Source organism: Trachypithecus francoisi, unplaced genomic scaffold (assembly GCF_009764315.1).
Source record: "Trachypithecus francoisi isolate TF-2019V2 unplaced genomic scaffold, Tfra_2.0 Lachesis_group5, whole genome shotgun sequence".
NCBI classification, from domain to species: Eukaryota; Metazoa; Chordata; class Mammalia; order Primates; family Cercopithecidae; genus Trachypithecus; species Trachypithecus francoisi.
The window spans coordinates 111780530-111808364 of record NW_022681470.1 but is presented as its reverse complement, the minus strand read 5'-3'; the positions used below and the strand labels follow the sequence as shown (position 1 = coordinate 111808364).

The 27835-nt window shown below is 53.0% G+C and overlaps 2 protein-coding genes across 2 annotated transcripts in view; one reads left to right on the top strand and one right to left on the bottom strand.

The window, feature by feature from the left end:
- STRIP1 (striatin interacting protein 1) overlaps positions 1-3075 on the top strand; it is a 28722-nt gene extending 25647 nt beyond the window's left edge. Inside the window, exon 22 of the mRNA XM_033198670.1 lies at positions 1807-3075. The gene's annotated coding sequence lies outside the window, so the exon portion shown is untranslated. The remainder of the gene's footprint in view (positions 1-1806) is intronic.
- ALX3 (ALX homeobox 3) lies at positions 104-11045 on the bottom strand. Its single transcript, XM_033198671.1, has 4 exons — positions 10769-11045; positions 5087-5403; positions 1963-2091; positions 104-1569 (listed from the first exon to the last, which is right to left on the bottom strand). Exons 1-4 carry the CDS (start codon positions 11043-11045, stop codon positions 1261-1263), a joined length of 1032 nt encoding a protein of 343 aa, XP_033054562.1. The 3' UTR covers positions 104-1260.
- Positions 11046-27835: the final 16790 nt, after the last annotated feature.

Sequence of the window (27835 nt, the reverse complement as noted above, 5' to 3'; positions counted from 1 at the left end):
CTGGGGTCCCAGCCCATGGGGAGCACAGAACCTCAGTGAGCACCCCTTTCTTCCATTCTACCTCCCGTCCGTTGTCAGTTTAGCCACAAAGTTCAGCTTTTTTGCTACCCTTCCACCCTCAGTTTTCCCTGCCACATGCACCCAGTCCTAGAACTGAGCTTTTCTCCCTGCCTCCCAGCACAGCCAAAGCCCCAGAGACCCTAGGCAGGTGACAGGGCCCGGCCTGGCATGCATCGGCCTTGAGGGCTCTGCTGCAGGACCACCTTCCCCTTCCTTGCTGGCCCCTCAGGGGTCCTGGCCCAGCCTGCATCCTGGACACAGACCAGCCCCAAAGCAACCAGTGTCCAGCCCTGGGGATAGACTGTCACCTGGTATAAAAAACACCACCACCTTTATTAGAATGCTGGGCAGCATTTTTTTTTCTCTCTCTCCCTTTTCTTTCTTTCTTTTTTTAAAACGTGTCTTTACAAAAATGGGGATCAGGATCTCAGTCTGTGGAAATCTATTTTATTCTGACCAACATCCAGTATCATTTCCATGGCATAGCTCTGGGCTGGTCCCTTGGAAGAGATTCCAAATATGTGATGATTTCTGGTGGAATTTCTGCCCCCTTGGAGGGGAAGATGACTGCATGGCATGCTGGGAGTGCAGGCACAGGGCAGGAGTGAAGGTGGCTGGAGCTGAGGAGCCAGTGTGCCTTAGTCTATGCTGACCTTGGCGTTCACCCCCTCCTTAGTGTCAGATGCCAGCACGCCCCCTGCTGGTGGGGGAAGGGAAGCAGGGCTGACTCCACCCCATCATGGGAGACTCCATTTTGGTTTCAGTCTCATCATGAAGAGCTCCCCTAGTCCACTCGGGGTTCTCCTTCCATTTTCCTGGGTTCCCTGAACGATAAGCCAAGTAAGCTATCTTAGCTGGAGAGATGACAACAGACTTGGACAAAGTCTGGAGGCAGCAGGGCAGTGTCTCCCTGCTTCCAGCCCAGAGTTCAGGTGAGGGGACTCAGTTTGTGCTAGGAAGAGTCCTGGCTGCTTTGAAGCCCCTTCTCCAAGGCAGCCCCACCTTATTCTAAGAGAAAAGACCCTGTAACGTGTTCCCTGCTCGGGGCTGACAGTGCCAGCTGTTCCCACAGGCCTCCAGAACCGTCTGGGGCTTGGAGGCAGAGGTGCTTCCTCCCTGGTGTCCAGGCAGGGGTGGGCTGGGAGCGGCTGGGAATGGAAAAGGAGGTGGGCAGCTCATTCTGCAGGCCCATGCTACCGATCACGTGGTCCAGTTCAGAAGGCCAGGTGGCTCCTTGGGCTTTACCCTGAGTGAGACGAGGCTTGGAGACTTATAGTCACCCTCTGAGGAGGGCTCAAAGCTGTGGCCCCCCAGGGTGGGGGGAAAGCCGTGGATGGAGTAGATGCCAGGGTGAGCCACAGAGGAGGCTGGCACCCCCAAGAAGCCAGTCACACTCCCATGGGGGTGGGAATATGGAGACATGCATGGGGAGGGGATGCCCTCTGGAGACACAACGCAGGGGCCCCCAGGGCTCCCAGATCCTGGACTGGCCCACAGGGAGTTCTGCAGCTGAAAAGAGAGGGAAAGAAGGCCCATGAACCGGCAGCCTCAGGAGCTGACTTCCTTACCCAGGGGCTGTCTCTTTGTCCTTGGGGCCCCGGAAACTTTCCAGGAAACCTCCACTTGGCTCAGATCTACCCCCTCCCACCCCCAACACTGGCAGTGGCATCTCAGGAGGCTCCTGCCACTGTTCTCAAAATGAAATTTTCTTCTGTGATTCCTTTGTGTTCTGCATGCGTCATTCAGGAGACAGGCAAGAACCCCGGTTTGCAGAGGAAGAAGTGAAGTGGTATACCCACCGTCATACAGAACCCTGACGCTCTCCAGGTCTCTTCATGCCAGAGCTCATATTCTTTTTGGTGACCCTGCCAGGTCCTGGCTCAGGTAGGGCTGGGGTCTTACCTGAGGGTGGCTGTCAGTGCGGGGCAGCACAGAGATGTCATAGGCAGCGGTGAAGGGGTTCCGCCCCTCCTGGATCTTCCCATAACGCTCGCGCTTCCGCCACTTGGCTCTGCGGTTCTGGAACCAGACCTGGGGCAGGTTGGTGGGGGTGATAGGGCAGCCTTGAGGAGAGGAGCCTGCTAGGGATAGTTGATGGTTGTGTCCTCTTGTGGGATGGGGAGCAGGCTCCAGGATGGAGGATCTCAACTGTTAATCCATACTGTTATCCAGGCCAGGGAAGCCTGGGAGGAAGCCTGGGAGAGGCCCAAGCCCAAAGCAGGTTAATTGGCCCCATGGGCCTCCAGCTATCACTCTCTAGGTCGAGTCACTCTGGTCCTTCAGCCTGGTGTCTAGTAAGGGTGTTGTGGGGGCATCTGTGGGCCTCAGGGGCCCTACGTACTTCCTGGGTATACTGTGCTCATGTTTTGGGTTTCTAGTCTCCCTGCCTCATCTCCTTTTCCAAGCTACCCACCTCATAGCATCCAAGGAATCTTAGACATTTCTGTTCAGGTCATGGTCCTGTTTAAATCCTCAGTGATTCCCCGGAGACCTTGGTTCAGCACATAGCTTCTTAACAAGGCCCCTGCCTCTCTGCACAGCCTCATGTCCTGCCAGGCAAACACATTAGATTCTTCCTGGTTGCCTCCCAAGCTCCCACCCAGCTCTTCCAAAACACTCTGCTATCTTGCTCCTTCCATCTTTTGCTTAGGTTTTCTCTTCCTGGACTACTCATCCCCTCAACACATACATCCATGCTGGGCGTCCTCCACAGGACTTCCAAAATACCCTGGACCTTTCTTTGTACTCACCCCATTCCATTACCATGATCTGTTTTGGAATCTGTTTCTCCCATTTATTTGTGAGCCCTTGGCAGATAGGGGTGGCACATCTGTGTGTTGTGCACATACATCTGTGTACATATCTGTGATGAATTTGTTGTTTGGTATATGTGCTGTGACTGTTACATTTAAGTGTATTGGTATATATGTTTTGTATTTCTATCATTTAATCAACATTCATGTGTCAGGCTCTAAGCTAAATTTAACAATGTCAAAATAAAACCAGCCAAACAAAAACAACCCCTGCTTTCCAGGGATATTTAGCTGGGAGTCACAACAGAAGCTGTGTGTGTGTGTGTCAGTAATCCGTCTACCCCAGCTGGGATGAGAAATCCCACCCCAGCCTCTCAGGCTCCCTGCCCCCATGGTCATTCCTACTTATGCAGGCAGGTAAGGCACCAACCGTGAAGGGGCTGTGCATACCCCATCCTCCTAGCTCCCAGGTTGCCAAGATAACAGAGCAGGCCTGCAGCAAGGTCAGCAAAAGGCCACCCCTACCTGCCCAGCTGCCTGGATATTCCTTTCTCTGCCCTCCCTCCCCTGTGGGAGGATGAGGGAGCCTGGAGCCAGTGAATCTGGCTATTGGGACTCACTTTTCTGTCACCACCCATTCTCCCCTGGGGATCCCACTGTAGACCTCCCCTGGGCTCTGGACCTGCCCTCTGCATTGTCTGGTGTGTAGTCTCATTCTTCCTTTCCATGGGGCAGGGTATATGGGTGGGTTTCATGCTCCTGCCAGAGAAAACATTCCTACTCTAGGGTCTCCGTCCTTCAGGGAGCTTCTAGACTAGGGCTGAGGGCCTTGTGGCTACTCCTGCACCCTCTCAGGTTGAAAAGGCCTAGGAGAGGAGCAGAGGAAGTGCTCTCCACCTCCCACAAACACTTGCTTCGGGAAGAGCTGGTTAGACCACACCCCGGAGGCCTGCTGAGGTAACTCCATGGTCCGTTCCCATGGCTTATATCATGTGGGGTTGCCTTGAATGCCGGGCCTTTCGCCCTGATGACCTCAGCCCCTGGGGGTCTTGGGGGACAGTCTTGGAAGTCTGTTTTGGCTGCCACCTGGGAGGAGCAGGGAGGCAGAAGGACTCAGCAGAAAAGGGGAAATAGCCCAAGTCTCTCTCATCTTGTTGGATGCAGCTGTAGGGCCTTGTCTGTTAGATGACAGCGCCTGGTCTCTTTACAGACTGGCCTGCCAGTCCCCATATCCTGCCAGGACTGTCTCCTGCCCTAGTGCCTTCACAAAGAGTCTCTGGAAGGGCCCCATGCAGGGTAAGATAGCATGAGCTTTGTTCCTGCTAAGTCTCCTCTATGGTGGGAGAGAGACTCCTCTGCCTAAGAGGTCACCTCCTCACCTTTCCCCAGAACTCCAACCCACCCCTCCCAGTGCCTCCTGCTTGGTATCGGGAAGCCTGCTATGACTGAGCCAGTGCAATGCAAGCCAGTGAATGGCCATCTTCCTCTTGGGCCAGACTCTTGCTGAAACTCCTTCCCCATCCCCAGCCTGCTTGCCACCTTCATGTGCTTTGACACTTCCAACATGCTTGGATGTGGGCTTCCCTTGCCTTCCTCCCTTCTCAGCATTTACCCACCCACAGGCTGGGCTCCCCTCATGTAAAACTGGCCACAGCCCCTCTGGGAAGCCCTGGCGCCTGGTCTCCATGGGGGAGTTTGTTAGGGTAGGGAAGGGCTCCCAGTCAGCCTTTCCTAGCCAGGGTCTGAGCGCTGGCAGGGACCCAAGGTCGATGGCTCCTGGCGACTTTGAGAATCACTGACTCTGAGACCTCCCGACAGGGGCCTTCCCATTCTAGGCAGCCACCTCAGGAGCAGCTCTGATGTGTATTCGGCACTTCACCGCTTCCAAAATGTGGCCATCCCTGTGATCCTCAAGATAGACCCTACGCAGCCAATCCCATCATTTCCTTTTCCTGAACTGGGAAACAGACTGAGAGATTCATTAACATACCCCAAATCACCTCCAGTAAGTGGCAGAGTTAGGACTCCCACACAGGTGATGGCTCCCAGAGGCCATCGCCCTTACACCCAAGCATAAGCCTCAGTTTGGGCCAGAAGAACCTGTGGCTGCAGCAGAGCTGGACGTGAGGGTGAGCCAGGAGGAGAAGGCTGAGGCAGGCCCCTGGGAAAGGTAGCTCTGGGAGGCATCAGTGCCCACCTCTCCCAGCCCTTCCAGGGTCTGGTCACGGTGTGGTAGAGGCAGCCAGAAAGCCCCATCCCCGCAGTGCCCTCACCTGTACCCGGGCCTCGGTCAGGTCTGTACGCAAAGCCAGCTGCTCCCGGGCGTACACATCAGGATAGTGGGTTTTCTGGAAGACCTTCTCCAGCTCCTCCAGCTGGAATGTGCTGAAGGTGGTGCGGTTACGGCGCTTCTTGCTCTTGTTCTTGGCCAACTCCATGGAGTCAGGGAGTCCCGGGGAAAGAGGAAGACGCAGGCTGGCCAGGCAGGAGCCTGGGGAGCCTTGCAAGTTAGAGGGCCCGTCTCTGGGGCCCCCTCGGCAGTCCAAGGGCAGCTGGGGGAAGCTGGCAGCTTTGGAGGCCTTCTCCTCAGCTGCAATGGAGAACACAAAAAGGAGGATGGCAACTGAACCAGGGGCTTTTGTGGGTTGGAGTCTCCGCCTCCCCCTTCCTTTCCCTTCCCTTCCTCCCAGGCAGCCACCCTCCATGGGAGGCCTGCCTGCTGAGCCTCCAGCTGGGGAGGGGGCCCTGGGGAACTATGTGCTCTGTGGTCTGGGCGGATCTGCTGGGGCCAGAATGGGGTTCATTTCAGGGAAGTGCTCTGTGGTAGTGCGTTCCGCAGGGACGTGAGAGGACTGGCGCCACAGCAGGACCACCACCCTGGCAAGGCCAAGCATGGGGGCAGAGGGCGGGGTGACGATGGGATGGTTGACATCTCCTGCTCCTGCCAGAAAGTGCTTCCTTGTTCCTAACTCTGCAGGCCTTGGTTCCCAGGCCCTTATGCCCCCACCACTGCTCCCAGGGCCAGGCAGGCAGTGGATGTGGGTGCTCAGACCACCTTTGGCTGGTCTGGCTGAACTTTATTCTCTGAACCCCCAGTCTCAGGTCAATATCAAATTCCCCAGCTCTGGTGTAAGAAGGGCAAGATGGGACAAAGAAGCTTCCAGAGGGATTGCCTCTCTCCATTCCTCCTAAAATTGTGGTGTCTGGGCAAGGACTTAAGCTCCATCTATAGAGAAGCAGAGCTGAGATAGGCTGTGCCCAAAGAAGGAGAGTTGGGGACCAGTGTCACAACAGGGCACAGCCCCCTGTCCCCATCATTCCCATCATTGCCCACCCCCTCCTTCCTCAGGAGTTTCTGACTGCTCCTCCATTGCCTGTGTTTAACAGGCAGGGAAGGACTTGATTGCAGACTGAACAGTTTCCAGCAGCCCCACTCTGACGTGCTAACCCTCACTCCAGAAACTTGGCGGAGCCTCACCACAGCGGATCGACCGACGGAGCATGGTGAAAAATAGGTCACCCTGATTGCCTACGCCCTCTCCCTCTGGCGAGGACCCCCAGCAGCGTCCCCATGAAATCCCTCCTCAATAGTCCACTGGGATGGTAGCTGAGACGCCACAAAGACGCCCCACTGACTCACACAGCCTCTTGCCTGGCTCTGGGCCCATCTCCAGTGGAAGCCTGGCCCTGAGGAGACCCAGCTAGCTGGCACAAGAGGCAGTTTCTTCCCAGGACTTGGTGTCAGGATCACAGCTGTGGTTGGGGGAGGATGGGACTGGAGGAATGGGCCTCTCAGGATCTGGGTCTGATGAGTCCCTGTCTGCACTGTGAAGGACAAATCAGGCAGGGTCCCCCTCAGCTGGAAGGTGGTCAGTTACTTTCCAGGACTACCCAGGCCATGAAATAAGCTCCCAGTGTGTGTCCTGGAGGACCGGGAGAGTCAGGCAGGGCTACCTAGCCTTGGACCATGCCCAGCCTGTACACAGGTAGCCCATCCTTCACAACTCAGGTAGAGCACAGGGGAGAAAGTGTTCCAGTCCCCTGACTTCCATTCTTGGGCCAGCACATTTCAGGTTTAGGGGCAGTTCTATTTGATAGAAGCTTAGAAAGGAAGACTCACAGAAGTTGAATGAAATAATTGAAAATGATCAGGAAGACTAGGGACACTAGAATGGGAAATCTGCCCCCCATCCCCCCGCCACCACCACACACATACACACAGCAGGCCATGGAAATGTTCAGCCTGAGAAGGAAGAGTCTTGGTGTCTTGGGTTCATAGGCAGGCTGTGCTGGACTCCAGGCAGAAAAGGGGTGAGGGTAGCTCAGGGCTGAGGGTCAGAGCTGGGGTTCAAGAGTACTGACATCCCAGCAGAGGCCCTCCAAAGCCCTGGGGCTTGCTCTTCTGCCTCTTGGGTCTCAATAGGACCTGCCCAGAGGAAGTGACCAGATCTGGGGCCCTGGGACTTGTGTTCCTGACCTTGAGCCACCAAGCTGCCAGGGACAAGGGATGAAAGTGCAGTAGGACTTCTCAGAACAGTTTCCCCAAGGAAGAGGCCAAGCCTGCTGACCTTTACCCAACTCCCATGCATTCCCAGTCTACAGCCCTCTCAAGGGACCACAGAACTGCTCTCTCCCTCATTGTCATTGCCCTGAAATCTCCTCCAGCTACCTGGAGGACACCAGAGGGAGGGTGGCATCCCCCCACTTTGGAAGAGAGGGACACTCCTCAGAGAATACAGAGCAGCCTCCTGAGGAGCAAGGCCCAGAAGAGGAAAGGGATAGAACTGGGATAAATGGAAGGCGGAAGCCAGGAAAGACAGGCCAGGAATAGCAGCCAGCAGCTTGAATCTAAGCTTGTAAAGGAGAGAGGGCTGCTCTGCTGAGGATGGGGCACATATGAGGTGTGTATGGGCTGTGCAGAGGAGTCACTGCACCTGATCCAGACACTGGGTGGTTAAGGTGGGGTACTCATGTTGGAGACAGCCTGAGACTGAGCGCTGGGGTGTCTTCTGCCTGCATACCCGCAGGACCACAGCAGCAGCTGTTGGGCGTGAAAGCCAGGAGCCTTTTAACGTAGTAAAGGAGCTCTCTGTCCCTGACCCAGCTCTCAGGCCTGCCGCACCCTGAGCACCCCTCACCCAGAGGAGTGCCAGAGCCCCTATTAGCAGCTGCTTCTAAGCCACTGTGCAGCCAGGAAGCAGGGCCGCAGCAGGCCTGAGTGCTCCACTGTACCCACAAAGCATCCATCCATTGAGGCAGTGGGACCAGCCTCAGCTCTCACATTTCGCCGCAGCCTTGTTCCGCGCCTCACTGTTTCCTCCGGCCACTGTGGGGTCGCTAAGGGACCTGCAGAGCTCACTGAGGCCCAGGCTCCTGCAGCTCCCGCCAAAGACTCAAAGCCAGCGTGGACATAAACGCCGGGGGCAGGACCCCGGTGAGGCCTCGGTTCCCTTCTTGGGGGTTCTCAGCCTTGGCCCAGAAGCCTCAGCCCGGGTCTAAGAACTTGGGACTCCCTCCTCGACGACGTCGGCGGTCGGCCGGGTCATCCGGCTGAGGGCCTCAGCGGCAGCGGGCAAAACTCTAGCAGGAGTCGCTTTGCCGAGGGCGTGTTTGGATGTCAGAGCCAAACTCGGGGACAGACTAGCCAAGCGCGGAGGGCGCGAGAGTGGCTGGCAGGGCCAGTACGCGCCTGGGTTCAGAGCAAGGCTGGGCGTTCTCAGCAAAGGGCGGCCTGGGGCTGCGCGGGCGGCGGGCGGCAGGCGGGATAGGGGCGAGGTGCGCCAGGCTCTGGGGCGCGCAACTGCCCAGTCTCGTGAAAGATCGCGCCGCAGATGGGACGCAGCTGCACGCTCACTCGTAAGGACTGGAAACGCTCCGAGCCGGTTATTTAAAAAACGGGGAAATAAGGCGGGTTCCCTCTTCGCCCGCCACTTCCCACAGAGTAGGCTGCGCGGCCCTGGGGGCTGATTGTCCCCAAGCAGCCAGGCTCCACCGCGCCGCACTGCGCGGAGCTCCGCTCTGCCGCAGGGACGCTGGCCGCCCGTCGAACACCGGCCACAGCGCCAGAGGCGAGCGGCCGCCAGGATCTCTACCAGGCTCTACTCGCACCCGCCTGCCTACCTACCTTTCGTTTGGCCTGTCCTCCGCTCAACTGAAATCGTTAATTTTCTTACCCCCCTTGTTCTCATTTTGATATATTCCACGCTTTAAACATGCTCCGTTTTCTTTTGTTTGGTCTGCTCCCTCCCTCTTTGTCCTTTCCCCCTTCTCTAGTTATCCGTTTCGTTCGATCTTGCTCCTGCTTTTTTTATTCGTTCGTTCCTCATTTATTCATTTCAGTTCATCCCAGCTCGCCCACTGCCATTTACCCTCTCGTTCTCGCCGCGCTCTCCGTTGTTTTGTTCAATTTCTCTTCCCCTTTTCTTGGTGGTTGTTCGCTTTCTTTGGTTTTCTTTCTCGGTATTTCGTTGTCAAGGACACCCTTGAGGTCGGATCCCAGGGTGCTGGGTTCCTCCCGGCCGCTCGTTCCCCACCAGCGCTGTCTGTAGTTCGCGCGGCACCGGTGTGGTACGGGAGCCCGAGCGGTCGGTGCCGGGTGCGGGGCGCCTAACAGGGACGCGGGCCCGGTGGGGGTGGCTCCTGCCCGACGCGGAGCGCTGAGCCAGGCCGGGTACCTGTCCCTGGCGGTGCTCACCGCGCTGCGCGGCCGCTGCCGTCTGGCTGGGATCAGAGGAGCCAGGCCAACTGCTTCTCATTAAGTCCCAACTGTGGTTTTTATCAGGAGAGCCTCTTTCAAAGGGCACTGACACGAAGCTCCGCGGACTCGTTCATTTCCTCCGTTGAGCCCCATACACCTCCCCGCCCTCTCAGACACATTCCCACCGCCCCGGCTAGGCGAAAGCTGGAGATGCCTGGCCACTCCGTGGAGGCCCGCGAGGCGCCAGCCGGGCGGCAGCAGGGAGTTGAGGCGGATCTTGGAGGATCCAGCTCTGGGCCTAGGCAGCGGGATATGGCAGCGCAGATAAGGTGGGTGCGGTTTGGGCGCCGAGACGCCTTACGGGTCAAAGGGTGCGGCGGACGGTGGCAGAGCTGCCCATCAGCCTGCCAGGCCCCTGCCTTCAGACGCATTCTCAGGTGCCGGCGCGGTCCGGCCGGCCTTAGCACAGGGCACCGGCCCGGGAGCCCACGGCGCCTGGGGGTTAGGTTGCCCAGAGCTGCTCCTGACTGCCCAGCGGTGATGATCCAGCGCAGGGAAGCCAAGACTGCCAGAAGGGCGGCTATCATCGTGCATAACGGCAGGGAGGCCAGCTTAGTATGAGAAATAAGAATAGTTATTCCGTCTTGAGGACAGCCCTGGCATTGCACGACCAGTCGCGGCCAGACCGTGCTAGTCTGCCGCACAGGCAGCACCCTTCCTGTGAAGGCTAGGCCAGGGGAGGAGAGGCGGGCCAAGGCCAGGCCGCAGTCCCCAGCCTACCCCGATTTGGCCACTCTAGGTCGAGGCCCAGCCTCAGGGCCCTCAAAGGGCGCCAGACACAAAAGCCGCGCTTCTTCGTCAGGGCTCAGTGTGGCTCCACAGCCCTCGGCCCGGTCTGGGCTTCGGGGTAGGTGGCAGTTCCAGTCCAACTTCGGCAAAGCATGCTCTCTCCTTCCCAGGTCCGGCTGCTTTCGGGCGCGGACTGGACCCCGGGCGTCGCCACTGCACCTTCCCCCGACCTCCCGCCTCCCATTCCCGCCGCCGAGGAACGGTGGTTCAGCCTCCCGCCCCGCACTGGCCTTTGCCTGGCCCGGGCCAGCGCCAACTCGGCTTCCGTGGGAGCCGTGGCGAAAGGCGAGAGGGGCAAAAAGTTGAGAAATAGTCGAGCGGGAGAGATAAGCAGGAAGGCCCGGGTGAGCCCGGGTAAGGAAGAAGGAGAGAGGTCGGGCTGTGTGCTACGCTCCGCGCCGCGCGTTACCTTCCGCGGAGCCCTCGTAGAAGTGGCCGCCGTTGAGCGCCGGGTCGGGCCCAAGGTCCCGCAGGTACTTGGCGGGCGGCTTGGCCGGCTCTGGGAGGTAGGGCTCCAGGGGCCCGCAGGCCGGAAAGCGGGTCAGCAGCGGGCCGCGGGGCGGCGCGGGGTGCAGGTGAGGCGCAGCGGCTGGGGTTCCCTGCGGGCCCGGAGGCTCGTCCCCCGAGGCCACATAGGGGCCGGGTGCAGGCCCCAGGCGGAAAGGCGCGCAGTGCTCGGGGTCCATGCCGGCTTAGGGCGCACAGGCCTCCGGGGCTCCGGGGCTCGCGTTGCCCGCGCGGCCTGTGAGCGCCCGCCAAGGGGGAGGGACCTGGGCGCGGGGGCGCGGAGCCCCCGGGAGCGGCGCGCGCCGCGGGGGGCGGGGGGCAGGCGAGGGGGCCGCACCTCTGACTTAATGCTGGAACCATCCACGTCACGTGTGGCCCCGTGCGGGTTAACCCCTCGGAGCCCGGGAACCCCCTCCCCCCATTCACCCAGAGCCCAGTCCCAGGCAGCTCTGGAGAGGATGAAGCAGCCTCCTCTCTAGGGCGGAATCCCTTTGTCTACCCATCCAGGTGAGTCTTTTGCTCAGAGCACACCCGTGGTCCTGATATCCAGCCTAGAGGCTCTTGCCCCTAGAGGGGTGAGGCCGTGTGGGCATCCCCCGCAAACACTTTTAGGCCTGGACTCGGGACATCAGCCTGGGATGAGGGCCTGGGCAGGCAGGCAGGCAGGCCTTAGGATGCAATTTTACCTAGGTCTCCACTGGGAGCTGGACAAAATGTTGCCTCAGCAAAAAATACCTCCCTTAGAGATCTCTTGTTTCTCACAGTGAAAGGAGCTATTGGGAGTGTTGTGTGGAAGCAGATCTAAGCTGGGAATGGGGTGCTGGGGAGCTTGGGCCTGGACACTATCGTTCATTAGCTATGGGTCCTTGAGCCAATCATTAGTGTCCTCATCTGACTGTGGAGGTCGGGCCAAGCCAACTCTGGGTCTTTCTATGTATTTGAGGTGTGTTTCAGAAGTAGAGGCAGGGCCAGAGCAGACAGGAGACTCCCACGGGCAGCTCAGGACTGAACAGTGTCCTGCAGGGGCAGCCTTTGGAACAGGTGGAGGATGAGCAGAAGGGCTGGTGTTTCCTCTGGCAGCAGCTTGGAGTGAATGCCTTTCAATGGGCAGATGACCCAAGTGTCTGGGGATCCACTGGAGAGACTGTCTGCAGCTCAGACCTCAGGGCTGTGCTCCCCCAGGCCTGACGATTCAGAAGAGGGGAGAGTAGAACTGCATCTTCTTAGAGTTGAGCCTCCCCAACCAAAAGGAAACAGGATTAGAGCAGTAGCTTAGAATTTTGGAAAAGAGAAATAACCACCACCCTACCTAAGATCTGGGGAGAAACACCCAAGGACCTGAAGACCCTGCTCGCTTCCCATGGATTGAGGAGCCTGTGGGGCTGGGTTAAACTGTTCTTATTTTCAATGCCCCCGAGACTAGCAAGAGAGGTGGGGAGTCAACATCATTTGTATTTCATTTGAATTCTCAATTTTTAAAGGAATCCAAGAGTCCTGGTGTGAACACCTCCCTCTTCCGCTGGGGGCTTAGAAGGGGTTTCTTGGCTCCTCAGCCAGAGTTGGGCTGTAAATCAAGACCAAACAGGAACCAGAAGCCTTGCATCTCACAAGGAGTCATTAAGCCGTTATTAAACATACCATAACTTCTCTGAAGCCTTATTGGTTTCAACACCACATTGGAGGCATTATGGCCATTAGAGCCCCTAATCATGGAATGCAGACTGGCCAGAGAGATGGGAGCACCTGGGGCGGGTATTTCTAGTCAAGAGGGAGGTTTGACTTGAAATTAAGCTTCCCTTCTGGCCTCTCCAGAGGGATCCTTTCTCCAGGATCTAGTGGATCCAGCTCTGGGCAACCAATTTCAACCGATCACCTTTGCCCATTAATAAGGTTTTTCAATAGTTGTTGATTGGATATCGTTTTGTTTTTTTTTTCTCTCTCTCTTGCCCGTACCTGTGAAATTGGATATTGTTGACTTTCTAGGAGGGCGTCAATTCAGGATACCTATTCTATTCAACAGAGTTATCAAGCAGTTTACTGTGGAGGATGCAAATATCACCCAGGAAAATGTCACCAACAATTTAAACAAGGCAGCCTGAATCAAAGGCTGAGTCTTTGCCTCCCATGACAACCTTGCTGAGCCTCAGTTTCCTCATCATAAAGGTGGGCCACACATGGAAGTAGGATATTTGCAACGCATTCGTGTTTTGATGCACTGTGTTAATTTAACAGATGGTGGATGATTACCATCTCCAGTGGGTTCCATCACTGATTAGGTAGAAGGCTTCTGACTTCAGACTGAATGGGCCTAAGGCTGGAGCTGAGCAGAGAGATGCAAGGACCTGCATCCACTTTCAAGCCCAGAAGTTTCTCTCGACATGCTCCCAGTCTCTGAACAGCACTAATTTTCATGCTGGGATGGTGTTACCAATTAAACTGAGGAGAGAAAAAAACCCTAGACTACATGGGAGTTTTGTGGGTAAGTGGAGTTGCCCCTCCTGGGAGAGTTTTCTTCCAGAACCACACAAATCAGCACACTGGGAGGAGACTTTTCCACTGTCTTTTAAGCCATTTATGCAAACTTTTGTCTATCTCTGTGTGGTCTGGAAAGAGTTTGATGGAGCAGGTGCATAGAAATCTCAAAAACAGCAATCTCAGAGTTAATAAATTTTCCTTCTTATGGGGGCTGGGAGATCATGGAGTGCCACAAAGGCCCTCATATTATAGGTAAAAACAACAGCTAACACATATACCTACGGTGTGCTGGGTGCTAGCTCATGTATTCTACATACATTGTTTTATTAATTTTTATTTTATTTTATTTTTTTAGATGGAGTCTCAGTTGCCCAGGCTGGAGCACAGTGGCCATGATCTCAGCTCACTGCAACTTCTGCCTCCCAGGTTCAAGCGATTCTCCTGCCTCAGCCTCCCAAATAGCTGGGATTACAGGCATGTGCCACCATGCCTGTCTAAGATTGGTTTATTTAATCCTCACAGCTCAATGAAATAGGTACCCTGTTTTCTACAGAAAGAGCCTGAGGCCAGGAGGGAGCCATTTGTTCAGGCACAAATGGGGTTTCTTGGCTCTTTTGTGCCAGTTTGTGCCAGAACCAGAATTTATACTCAGATCCATGGTCCCCCACTCCGCATGACTCCTCAGCCCTTCTTTATTTAACGAAGCTGAAATCATTCACTGTGCACCCTCATTTTCCCAAGGAGAAGGCTGGGACTCCTTCCGGAAAGGAAGGCTGAGGCCAGAGTGACCTGAGGACACTGCACTGCTGCTTTCACCATCAGCAGATGACATCTGTCGAGACTCACATGCCTAGCTGCGGCCGCTGGTACAGTAGGTGGAGGGTGGTTTCTGCTAAGCTGAGACCAAATGAAACAGAGTGCTTAACACTTGAGAGGTTTATGACCAACACAGCCAGATGTGGGGCAGAATTTTAAGATAATTTGTGAGTTTACCATTCATGCTGTTTAATAACCAATTGAATTATAACAGCATTTGTCACTGAAAAATTGTCCATGGAGTAAGAGATGAGTGGATGGCAAGATCCAGATAATTCCAGGCCCTGTAATGAAAAAACTGAACAAAACCCCTCTCCATCTGCTGAGAAGAGCTACCTTTTAAATGGAAATGATACTTACTAGCTGTTTTACACTGGCTGAATGTTTAATTCATTCATTTAATAGGAGAGCCTACCATGTGATCCCCATTTGCTGGTACCAGGATACAGTGGCACACACGACATGTGATCCCTGCCTTCACAGTGCTTACACTTTGCTGGAATGGAAGTGTCTCATCCACATTGAAGAAAATCATCATTTGGATGTGAATTAGAGTAGAATCTGGTCTTGTGAGAAGAGTTCCTGGCTCTGGGCCTCAACTGTAAGGTCAATTCTTCATTTAGAGAAACATCAGCCCCGGCACCACATTCCCTTTCGTTCTCTACTTCCCTCAGCCTGCACCACAGGAAGGACAACGCGCTTCTTTCCCCCCCAGTGGATTTCCAGAAGGGATCAGCACGATGAGAAAGAGGTAACCTCAGACCTGAGATTTGCTTGACATATACAAAACTTCTTTCCTACAGGGAAAACTCAGTTGCCTTTTTTTTCCTTCAAAGGAAAGACAGTTGGTATTATGTTTGTCCTGTTTAGATTCTGAAATCCTAAATTGATTCATATAAAAATTCTGGGTTTGGGAACCCAAGAAGATTGTTTCTCATTAGTGACATTCTTCCTGGAAGGTCAGGCTGAGGAATGGTAAATAAACCTGTGGATTTCGTGCTTCCTCCTCACTCATGATGAGAGAGAGTGAGAGAGCGAGAGTGAGAGCGAGAGCGGAGAGGAGAGGAGAGGAGGAGAAGAGAGGAGAGAAGAGAAGAGAGGACGGGAGGACAGAAGAAGGGAGGGGAGGGGAAGGAAGGGCACTCCTTGGCTGTGATTCTAACAACCCAGGCTGAAGTCTGCTTTGGAGTAAAATTTCTGGGAAGTTTTTTCTCTTTCATTGATTTGATCTGATTCATTGGAAAGACACTTAACCTCTCTGTGCTACAGGTTTTTATGCGAAAATGGGAAGAAATGAGCGTGCGCTCCAGCTTTATGGGAATGAATGTGATAGTAATTATATACATGTTTCTTGAGCTTGAATTCACCACTGAACCTATGGTTTTCTGCTCATTCTCTCTGCCCAGCTCACTGAGATTGGGTTGTAATGGAGGGAGGGGGCCAGAGAGGCAGAGCTGTGTCTCTTCTGTGGTAGACCTGAGTTTGACCTGTTGCCTTTGTGTGAAGGTGAATAGATTCTGTGGCAAGTGCTGGCATGGACCATAGAGAAGTCATTTTGTAAAGGAGTTTTTTTTGTTTTTTGAGATGGAGTCTTGCTCTGTTGCCCAGGCTGGAGTGCAGTGGCGCAACCTTGGGTCACTGTAACCTCTGCCTCCTGGGTTTAAGCAGTTATCCTGCCTCAGCCTCCTGAGTAGCTGGGATTACAGGCATGCGTTACCACACCCTGCTAATTTTGTATTTTTAGTAAAGACAGGGTTTCACCATGTTGGCCAGGCTGGTCACGAACTCCTGACCTCAGGTGATCCACCTGCCTCAGCCTTCCAAAGTGCTGGGATAACAGGTATGAGCCAGCATGCCCAGTTTTGTAGAGGAGTTTTTGATGAACTAATTCTTGATATAAAACAGACCCTTCTGTTTTAGGTTAGACTTTTTGGCAATTTTAACAGTTTGATTAATTTTTATGCATTCCTTTATTCACCAAGCATTTATTGACTACCTGCCATGTGCCAGATAGTGGGGTCACACAGTGAGAACAGATCCTGAGAGAGTACCACTTACTCCCAGGGCTTTTCCAGACTAGCAGAAGAAAGACACAAAGCAACGGGCATTTACGCCATGGAGTGTGACTGTGCTGAGGGTGGGATAGCACGGGGGGCCTGGGAGCTAGGAGAAGGGCAGCTGTCCCAGCTTTGGGCTGGAGGCAGCTGGTCATGGAATGCTTTAAGTTTGAATCTGGGAATCTGGAAAGTTGAGTGGGGGGTGCCTGGGTGAAGGAGTACTAAGGGGCAGAGAGAGAGGGCATTCCAGAGAGAATGGCCCAAGAGTGAAAGCGAGGAAGCCAAGCTCAGGGAACTCAATTTGTTGAATATTCCTGGAGCCTGGAGAAAGAAGAGAGTTTGGGGTGGGAAAAGAGAGACAAAGTCCACAAGAATCTAGAGACTCTAAACTCTGGGGTGGGGAGAATGGCACTATAGGCATTGGGTCTGCAGTGTCTGCCAAGCACAGCTTGAAGCACCGAGTCACTAGTGGAAGATACGGAGGAAGCCCCAGGCCCAGGGAAGCACCCCTACTCTAAAGGGGGGACCCAGGACCCACACCAGCAGGATACATTAAGAAAATACAAAAACAAGAACACCTCCAGGAAGAAGAACAGAAAGCACGTTTGTTTGCTGGGAGTCATGAGGTGGAGAATTGAATGGATGGGGCAGAGACGAGTGACGTGGGCAGGGCGGTGCAGTCTGTGAGGCCTTTTGTAGCCATATTTTGACTCTTACAGGGAATGCTGGCTAGGGCACCCCTTGAACTCATTTCACCAGGAAATCCATTGGTTCCAGAGTGCAGATTTCAGATTTGTTATTTTACAGAGCTAATAAGTATGTAATTATCACATTTGGAGCCTTTCAAAGGAAATGCAAACACACACCACTGAACACCCTGAAAAATGTGAGTGAAACCCACTCCAGAGTTCTGGAAGGAGCTCCTCACCATGTCACACAGAAGCATCTACCCCAGCCCAGGGTCTGCTCCTACACTAGAGGAAGAGAGAGGAGGGAGATTGGGCCTGAACTTTACAAGGAACTGGAAGAAAAACAAGAGAAGAGGGTAGAAGGGCCTCTGCCCAGCTTCCAGACTCCTCTGGAGTCTCCAGGGAAGGAGAGGTAGAGGGTAGGTAATAATGATAAAATCTACTATTTACAGAACACTTACCATGTGCCAGGAAAACACCATCTCATCTAATCTTCACAGTGTTATAAAGTTGGTGTTCATATTCTCATTTTACGGATGAAGAAACTGAGATTGGACTGCGTGTTAGTTGTCTAATGCTGCATAACAAATCACCCAAAACACAGTGATTAAAACAACAATAGGAGTTACTGTGGGTCAGGGATTCAGGAGCAGCTTGGCTGAGTGGTTCTGGCTTGAGGTCTCTCAGGACAGCAAGTTAAATATTGGCTGGGCCACAGGATTCTGCAGGCTTGACTGGGCTTGGAGGACCTGTTTCCAAGGTGGCTTGCTCACATGGTTGGCAAGTTGGTGTAGGCTGTTGACTGGAGGCCTCCATCCTTCTCCATGTGAGTCTCTCCCCAGGGCTGACTGAGTGTCCCCACCACCTGGTAGCTGACTTCCCCCACAGCAAATGGCCCAAGAGAGCAAAGTGGAAGCTGCAGTGCTGTTTATGGCCTGGCCTTGACTCACTCACCAGTACTGCTGCCATAGTCTGCTGGTCACACCGGCCAGCTCTACTTTAGCACGAGAGAGAGGATTATACAAGGTGAGGCCCCTTGAAGGTCATCCTGGAGGCCGGCTACTGGTTCAGAAACCCCCCCATATCCTACCACGGATAAGTGATGCTGGGATTCAAATCCAAGTGGTCTGACTTCAAAGGCAAGGTTCTAATGCTAATTATTGGGTCAGGAGTGGCTATCTTGATGGGTTAAGAGGAGTCAAAGGTTCACAACTGTCACAAATAATTACTGGGCAATGACAGTCATGTTGTCTATCCTGAGAAAGACTGGGGAGATCCTGGAATTGGACCAAGGTGTGCCCTGGCTTTCTCTACACCCTGGCTGTTCGGCTGTCATAGCAGACAAACTCCTGGAGGGCTCCCTCAGTACTGAGAGCTGACCTCAGGGGTCCTTCAGGTCTTTCAGTTCATCTGAGAAGAGGAAGGAAAACCTACTTACCTTTTCTCCGTGCTTTTCAGAGGAGAGCTATGAGAAGTGCGTTAGGATTCCGTATTTGCTCTGCTGTTAGCTCACCAAAGGGAACCCTGGCCTTAGACCTTGAACTGAATGACAGAGAAGGAGATGTTGTTGAGAGCCCACCATAAGTTAGGTCTGAACTGGTTACTCTCATTTTAAAATTTCATATAATTATGTTAGGAGGTAGCTATTATTATTTCAATTTTACAGATAAGGATACAGAACTCAGGAAATTAAGCAAACTGTCCAAAGTGTCATACTCTTCCTAAATGACTGAACCAGGAGGGACCTCAGGCAGGTGGCCTAGGAGACTTGCACCTTTGCCAGAGTCCCATGCTGCCTTGAGCCATCTCAGATGGACAAGGACTGTGCCTTCCTTTCCTCCTGCCATTCAGGAGATCTGAGCATTCAGTGGGGCAGAGACTGTGCTCAGCAGAATGAAGGGGCTAAAAAGGTGCCTCCATTCCACAGCCTAGGTGGATCCTTCTTACTACATTTTTTTTTTTCTCCTGGGGAAGCAAGATTTGGACCTATGAACAATTACCCAGAAATACAAGACATTTAATAAGCATGAGACGGCCTGCCCTTGCTCAGGGGCAAATGTGAGCAGGAAGGGGCTGGAGTACTCCCAGGTCACTTCTAGGTTGAGAAGGATACCATTGTGTGGTCATGAGCATGTTAGTACCAATCGCTGGAGTCCCAGCTGTATGACCTTTGGGACGAAGGGAAAGGGCCATTCCCCCTCGCAGAGAATCCTCAGAGGTCTATGAGCTGCAGCCTGAGAAAACGCAAAGGGCCAGGACAATGGGGACAGATGGAGAGGCAGGCAGGTGCTGACCCTGGGAAGTGGCCTGGGGCATCAGCACAGGGAGCTTGGTGCCTCCAGCAGGCGGTTCTGTGAAGGAGTAGCAGAGATGACAGCAGCAGAGACAGACAGACAGGGTGGGACGAAAATGTGGCAGGTGCAGAAAATGCAGCCAACTTTCTTTTGGGCAAGGAGGAGCCACTGAAGAGTGTTGAAAAGCACATGGGGCAGGGCCTGACCTCTAGTAAGTGTTCGATAAGTGTGAGTGTTATTACTGCTGCTGTTGTTATGTAGCAGGAGAATGAGAGCTGTGCTTTGGGAAGATAATTTTGGTAGCTTGACCAGAATAATGACAGTAAATGATAATTTATATTTATTGAACACTTACCAGGGGCCAGGCCCTTTAAGTACATTATTTTATTTAATTTTAAACTCCTTAGGAGGGAGGTACCATTTTCTTCATTTTACAGATGAGAAAACTGAGGCACAGAGAGGGTAAATAACTTGCCCAAGGTGTCCAGGGGGCATAGAAGGGGAAACACTCAGCAGGTAAGGGATTGGTTCAGATGTGTGGTGACAAAGGCCTGCACTGATATGTGGTCGAGGGAATGGAGAGGGATGCCTGGAGGGAAGAGGTATTAGAGGGAAGTAATGACCAGACTTATTACCAGATCCGGGTGGGATGGGGGCATATGTGTGGGTGACCAGCAGCCCAGAGAATAGGGGCCACAGAGGCCCCACACTGGCATCAGTGGGAGGGATAGCATGTCTCCAGCGGACATCATGAACCTCTCAGGCAGATTTCTATGCAGGAAGAAGTTCTTCATCCAGTATTGTGAACTGAAAACTCAGGGCATCTGCAAAGCCCCAGGCTACTCTCTGGACTTTGGGGATCTCTTTAAAGGAGCAGAGGGTAGAGGGCTCAGGGTAGACTTTCCAGGCTCAGGAATCCTGTGATTGGGACACCACTGGGCATACTAAGTACTGAGTGAGGGTGGGCCAGGCTGCTGGCTCTCCTGTCCCTCAGAGAGTGTGAGCCACCCCCAGCCTAGGCTGAGAGGCCCCAAATGGGGTTAGAGAGAGAGAGCCCACCCCTGGGATTGGGATGATTGCTGGGAAGCAAGCAGGATGTTGGCAGGAGGGAAAGGGAGATGAGGAGTGAGGGAAAGACCAGGCCTGTGGCTGCTTGACTCTTCCTGTGGAGCCTATGAAACACGTGGACGCTTTAACGGGGTGGGGCGGTGGCTCTCTCCACATAGGTCCCAAACTTTAGGATTGAGGCAGTGATGATTATTCTATTCTATTCTATTCTATTCTATTCTATTCTGTTCTGTTCTATTCTATTTCAAAACAGAGTCTTGCTCTGTTACCCAGGCTGGAGTGCAGTGGTACAATCTCAGCTCACTGCAACCTCTGCCTCCCAGGTTCAAGCAGTTCTCATGCCTCAGCCTCCCAAGTAGCTGGGATTACAGATGTGTGCCACCACACCTGGCTAATTTTTGTATTTTTAGTAGAGACAGTGTTTCACTATGTTGCCCAAGCTGGTCTTGAACTCCTGACCTCCAGTGATCCGCCACCCAGGTGTGAGCCACCGGCCCTGCCCATTGATGATTTTAGAAGTGGCTCCTGTCTTTGGGACAGCCCTATGCCAGGCCAGTTGAGTGGAGGTGTAGAGGGAGGCAAGCCTGCTGTGGGAGAGGGGGGCTTTGTTAGTGGGGTGCAAACAGAGCATGTACATGTGTGGAGTATCTGTGTCTGTGTCTTCCTATTTGGGAGATGGCTTGAAGCCCTACATCTGCTTTGGGGGCCCCTTGCAGTAAGAAGCAGGCAAGCCCTGGATCGTGCAGGGTCCTCACAGGGGAGGTTATCTGTAACCACACACAGTCCCTGGGACGTCTGGGGAAAAGCAGCTCTGTGGGCACATTCACACCAGATTCGTTGGACAAAGATGCTGGATATTTTGCTGTTTGATAAAGGTCATAAAACCGTGGAGCTGAGTGGTTTTGCTGTTGTCTGAATGGAAATATCCTAAGAACCCGTGCCAAGAAGATAAATAAAACTGGCTGCAGGAGAGGAGCTGAAACAAATGTGTGGCGAGAGGTACATCAAAGTAAAACTAGTTTTCTTGACGACTGGGTGCTCTGTACGTGGGGAAGTTTGTGTGCATGTGTGTGCATGTGAATATGTGTGTGTGCACATGTGTGTTTACGTGTGTTGGGGCAAGTGTTTGGCAGATACTAGGCCATGTTGAGGGGCCCGGAGATGTACCCTGGGCTGTTGCCAACCCTTCTGAAGGCAGTCCTCTACACACCAGGCCTACCTGGGATTTAGCTAGGATTAGGCCCAGCTACGCTTAGCATAAAAGAAAACCAGCATTAGCCACCGTTGGAGGATTCGGGCGCTGTAGTCAGCCAGCTGAAGGAGGAGTTCACATTGGAATATCTGCCCTGAGAGGTCAAGAATCCCTCAGTGGGCAGGGTGACCAGTCTCTGTCGGCCAGCTGAAAGATTTATTCTGCATTGATGACAGGGGGCACAAGCTTGGGTGTAAAAACATCGGCCCTCTCATATTTGGCTCTAAACACTCCAGGGGGTGTAGGGGAAATAGAGGAGCATGGGATAGAACAAAATGTTAGTTCTGGATGGGAGCTTAAACATCATCGAGTCCAAAGGTTCTCAAAGTATAGGCCTCAGGCCAGCAGCAGAAGCAACAGCTAGGAACTTGTTAGGTGGGCACATTGTGGCCAGGTGAGGTGGCTCACACCTGTAACCTCAGCACTTTGGAAGGCCAAGGTGGGTGGATCACTTGAGGTCAGGAGTTTATAGACCAGCCTGGGCAACGTAATGAAACCCCGTCTCTACTAAAAGTATAAAAATGAGCCAGGCATGGTGGCAGACACCTGTAATCCCAGCTACTCAGGAAGCTGAGGCAGGAGAATCGCTTAAACCTAGGAGGTGGAGGTTGCAGTGAGCAGAAATCTTGCCACTGCACACCAGCCTGGGTGACAGAGTGAGACTCCTCAAAAAAAAAAAAAAAAAAAAGCAAATTGTTGGGCCCTACCCCAGAGCTACTAAATCAGGAACTCTTGGGGTGGGGCCCAACAATCTTTGTTGTCACAAGTTGCTTCCAGGTGATCTTAATGTACTCTAAAGTTTGAGAGCCCCTGATCTAGTTTGCCATCTTCACTTAGAAATGAGGGAACAGAGGCCTAGAAGGGAACTTTTGCCAAGAGCACACAGCTAGTTAGGATACAGCCGCTTTCCCCTTCACCCATATGTTCTCAGCTATTTATTTTGCAAATAACTTGGGGGGATTTTAATACATTTTTTCTTAGAGGCAATTGTTGTGTGGTTTATATATTTTCCATTTGTTAATCAGCTACTTAGATCAGTAGTGTCCCTGGGACCCAAACTGTGGAATTATTTTCCATTAACGTTCAGGCTCTTAAGTGGACTTGGTAGCTACACGGTCCCTTTTCAGTCTGGCCCCAAGCTCAGGTGGGCAAGTCATGCTTCCCTGGCTGCTCCCCAAGACAATGGCACTATCTTCCCCATCTGTCCCCAGATGCTCTCCCTGTAATGACATCACTAGCACCATAGTCTTGCTCTGTGCAGATATTTTGGTCAATAATCCCTCCCTTAATTTACCAGGTAAGGGTGAATGTGGCAGGAATAGTTTCGCCCACTGGCCTTTGCTGCCTTCCTGGGAAGATCTGTCTCTTCTTCCGGCTCTCACAGTGGGCCCAGCATGTTTCCAATATTGCATCAGTCTTTTCCCCAACAGATTAACGCTTTAATGGGGCAGATCTGTTTTCTGCACAGGAAACATGTGGGCCCTTGTCAGATGCTGCATCAGAGTGAGTTGCCCTCCACCAGCTTCCTAGACCTGGCCGTGTGAGGAGGCATGAGGAGCCCTCTGAGACTCTGGGGTGAGTAACTCTTCTAAAAAAGAGCAGAACCATAATAGACTGCGTTTGCATCAGTTCTGATTCCTGGGAAATTCATACAAAAGTTGTGTTGTGGTCTGAATTTTCTAGCAAACAGGGAAGGAAGCAGTTTGCTTTGTCCAGTGTAACTGGACTTTACTGAAGGATTTTTATATGTGGTGGAAGGAAGAAACCCACTCCCTTCATCCTCCAAACACTGGAATGGAGATGGTTAGCAAGGGGGTGTGGGAGAGAGCCCAGGGTAGGACAGAGTTGCCAGTCCCTCTTGTCAGTGAGAGCCTTCCTTGACTCCAAACCTTAGTAAATTAAATCCCCACTCTCCTGGGAACTTGGTTTTCTTTTCCTGAGCCCAGAATCGTTCCTGAGCCCCGAAATGCTGAAGCCAACATTCCTCACCTCCAGGGAGCTGTGACACCCTGGGATAGTCTGTTTGATTCACCAACATCCTCTCTACTTCCCCTGCCCAATCAGGGGTCTATAAGTTGCAGTTAAATAATTAAAGTCAATTAAAGTTTATTTCATTTTGAGCATTTCCCAAAGCCCCAGAGTCTCCCTGGTGTACTGCAAAGCCGGGTTTGGAAACCTCAGATGAAGAGAATGTTGGGCAATGGATGATGGAGAAAAAGGAGAAACAAAGAGAAAGAGTTGAGGGAAAGACAGAGCTTTCAGTTTCACTGGGTCTCCGCTTGGGGAGGATCTGGCTGGTTTAATGGTGATTCCATGCAAAAACGGTTGATTCCATTCTGATGTACTCGAGAACAGAGATGGCTGGAGACAGAGACAAGGAGAGTCGGAAAGCGACAGAAAGAAAGTCTCTCCGGGCCTCCCCACCCAGCCAGTGACAGTATCACCTCAGGAAGAGACACTCTCCGTTCCCTAACCTAGGTTCCCCTCCGCCAAAACCGTCTATTTTAGGGAAGCCCCTCTTTACTCATTAGAAACCGGCTGCTTTGAGTTTGGCCCCTAAAAACTTGCCTCCTGCCCCGGAAGATTTATTTTATTAAGTGGTCCACACCTGAAAGTAATTGAGTCTCGGCGTGGGTGCGGGGACTGCGGAGGGAGGGCCCAGGAGCGGCGGCGGCGGTGGCGGCGGCGGTGGCGGCGGCGGCTGCCAGCTCCTCTCCGCTTCGCACCCTGTGCCTCCGGGCTCCCTAGTCTCCCCGTCACGCCGCGACCTTGCACCGGCCTCTCGCGCACTCTTTGCGGAGAGGTCCGGGGCCCGTGTAAGGGAAGCAGAAAGAGGTATGTGGGACGAACGGGAGTTGAGTGTGGATGTGGGGAAGGGGGTGCGTCCTGCGTCGCCCCCGCACCCGCGCGTGGCCGGGCGCTGATCCCCGTGCCCGGGTCCCTCTGCGCACCCTCGCCAGCCCGCAGGGATTGTTCGCCGCACTGGTGACTCCTTCCCAAAATGCGAATAAAAGATCAAAATAGCTAGTAAGCATGCGAAGTTTAATGTCAACCTCAAGTCTCTATAAAACCAGATCAAAGGGAACAGGCGTTTGGTTTCTTCCCGGATCGCTGGGGGGCCTTGGGGCTCGTGGAGCCCTAGGAGTCCAGCTCGCGGCCGCTCACCGCGCTCTTCTCTCCAGCCGGGTCCAAAGGCTGGAGCACCGCAGCCTGCGGCCTGAGTTGGACCCGGGCGCACGCAAGGGAAATGCACGCAGTGCCCTTGAACTTGGGGCCTGGATAATTGATAGCAACCCGCTGGGTGCCCGTCGCGCGACCAGGCCTGCCGGGAGCCGAGCCGGAGGCAGCAAGCAAAAGAAACGCACGAGCCGGGAGCGCGGGCGCGCGGGGCCACCAAAGACAGACCGACTGTCCGACGGGCGGCGGGACAAGACGACGGATGCTGTAGGGCCCCCCCGGAACCCGCCGTCACAACTCCCGGCCCACGATGGGCGCAGCCGCCAGCCGTAGGGAGCTGCAAGAGCAGCGACGTTCCGCATTCCGTCGGGTTCCCGCGCCCTCCTAGGGCTAGTGCGGCGCGGGGCCTGCGTGTGCTTTCGTTTTCTCAAGTCCATTCTGATGAAATATACGTGGTGGTTCCCTTTCTTTTCTCAAAAAGATGAAATATACGTGGTGGTTCCCTTTCTTTTCTTCAAGGCGAATGACTCGAAATGGAGATTTCTTCTAACCCCGCATGATCACCGACAACTTTTGCAGGACGGAATGAAACTCCTCTAGGTTTCCAGTGAAATGTGCGAGTGGGCTCTCGAAATTATAAACCTGCAGTCTAACAGAGCCTTCAAGGTGATGGCCATAAGAAATGTGAGTGGAGATAAAACCTCACATCTTGAGGATTAACATGGAGAATTTTTTTAGTAGCAAAATTATATTCTCTTTCATCCCACATAAAAAAAGAATTGTAAATTCTGGACTTTTTCTGCGTGTTATCAGTTTTATGTCCTGTAGAATTCCACCCTTCCTGACAAATTTCCATGCCTGCAGAGCCATGTCTATTTTCTGTGCATTGCATGTGCTGGCACAGTGATAACGAGGCAATGGACAGTTCTTGGTGATGGACCTTGGGAGAAGGGTCCCTAGATGGGTGGCCATAGAGGGTCATTCATGTTTGGACACCTGGGAAAAATACCCAGGACTCCTATTGGTAAATAAATCAGCTGACGAGGACCTTCACCACTTCCACAGTCTGAAATTGCAGGAAATTCACAAGCAGAAAAAGGGCATAAAAGAGGCCAAGGAAAAAAGGTTATTGCTGACAGAGAAAGAATACAAAATATAAAGACAGATACAATGCTGAAATACACAAAAAGGATGGAAATTCACAAAATAAGATTCTGAGAGGGAAACAGTACACAGAAAAGGGACAGAAAGAGATGGAATACTGTTAGAAAAAGAAAGAGGACAGGAGAAGAGGCAAATGGAAGGAGAAAGAGTAGGTACAAAAAGATGTGGGAGAAGAAATGCACCAAGACAGATGAAGAGATAAAGAACCCCAGCCCAGACTAGGGGGAGGGAGTAAAGGATAGAAGCCTTGGAAGCTGGGAGCCTCCCCAAGACCAGGCACCTCCCCAGGGCCTTGCTTCTCAGGTTTCCCCAGTACGAGGAAAATCCGGGGAAGCCTTTGTGGGCGCCGTTTGTTTGCTCCAGACCTGCATCTGATGATGCTGTTGATTTGGTTTTTAAACAGTGGGTTTGCAGCCTTCTGGGCTGGGGCACGGGTCTGCTAGCCATACTTAAACCTGAAGATTGTATTGAATTTCGGCCACTTTGATGGTCCTGTAATCGTCTCCCAGTTTTCCAATTTCCAGTCCCCTCCACCAGGCTGGGGGTTGGAAGGGGACTTTAAAAACGCCTTTGATAATGTCTCACAGTTACATATTTCTATAACAATTTTCTCTACCAGATCGTTATGTTTGATGTAGCCCCAGATGTTCTGGGGGAGTAAAAGGGAACCAGTTCCTTCTGTCCCAGCCTGCCAGGCACGGGAAGCAGGCCTGGGCGGCAAGTTTAAGTACTGCAGGATGAGACCCTCCTCCAGCATTTGTCTCTCCTGCCATCCCTACTGCCAGCTCTTCCTCAGCCACACTTTGACTCTTTCACAGGGCCAGAGACCCATCCTGTGCATGCAGCTGTGGTACCACTGGGGCCCTAGATGTCTCTTTTCACCAACTCTTCCTTTTCCTGGATCCCTTTTCATTCTCTCAGCTTGGTGACAGTTTACTGCATATAAACTACTTCATGCTAATATCATAGTAAGTCAGATTGGTTCCAGCTGCTCTCCTGGAGACACAGCGTCCGAAGGAGCATCAGATAACCTTTCTTTCTTCCTCAGACATTTATGGAACGTTACTGTGGGAAGGCACTGAGATGATGCCAAAGTCAATCAAACATCTCCCATCCTGGAGCCGTGCAGTGTCCACACCACTGGGGAAATGAGACATGTATGTCAGGAACTTAGGCAGAAGCCTGAGTGAGTGAAGGATGCAGGAGAGAGAGGTAAACAAGTGGCTACAGCGTTCAAGGGCAACGAGATGAGTCTGACTGGAGACATCTGAGAAAGCTGTGTAGAGGAAGTAGTGTTTGCTCTGGGTCCTAAAGGACATGCAGGGTTAGGCTGCATGGTGATGGGGAATGTTAGACACTGCAGTAGGCTGATGGGGAGGATATCCTGAGGCAGAGACACTTTTTAGTGCCCCCTCCCCAAATCTGACCTGAGTGGTGTTTGGAACAAGTTCATTTCCTTCAGTACATTTCACCCAACATTTGTTGAAATGAGGAACCAAACTGGGCATGTGTTGGTCACTGGGGCATAGGAATGGAGGAAATAGGTTCCTGCCCTCCTGGCCCCTGATGGTGTCAGTCATACTCCACAGATCTGCCAGGGGCTAGTCAGGGCTGCTGGGGCAATGGTCTAGGAGGCCAAGTAGGCGGCGGGCAGGCCCCACCTCCACTTCAGCCAGACCAGTTTCACTTTTTCATTTTTCATGTACTGGGTTTCCATGAGGAGCTTCCTTTGGAAGAAAAGGATGGTTTTGTGACAGAGAGAGCAAAAGAAGGAAAAGCCCTGGTTCACGGGCGCCTGTGCATTATGAAAACTAAGTGAATAATCCCTGGTTCACGGGCGCCTGTGCACTATGAAAACTACCTAAGTGAATAATTAGCTAAACGAAAGCACAAGAGCCTGTCAGTAACCAAAGACTATGACTAGGCCATAATCCAGTTCTGGACACGAGTTTCCATTTAACCCCCATCCCCACCGCG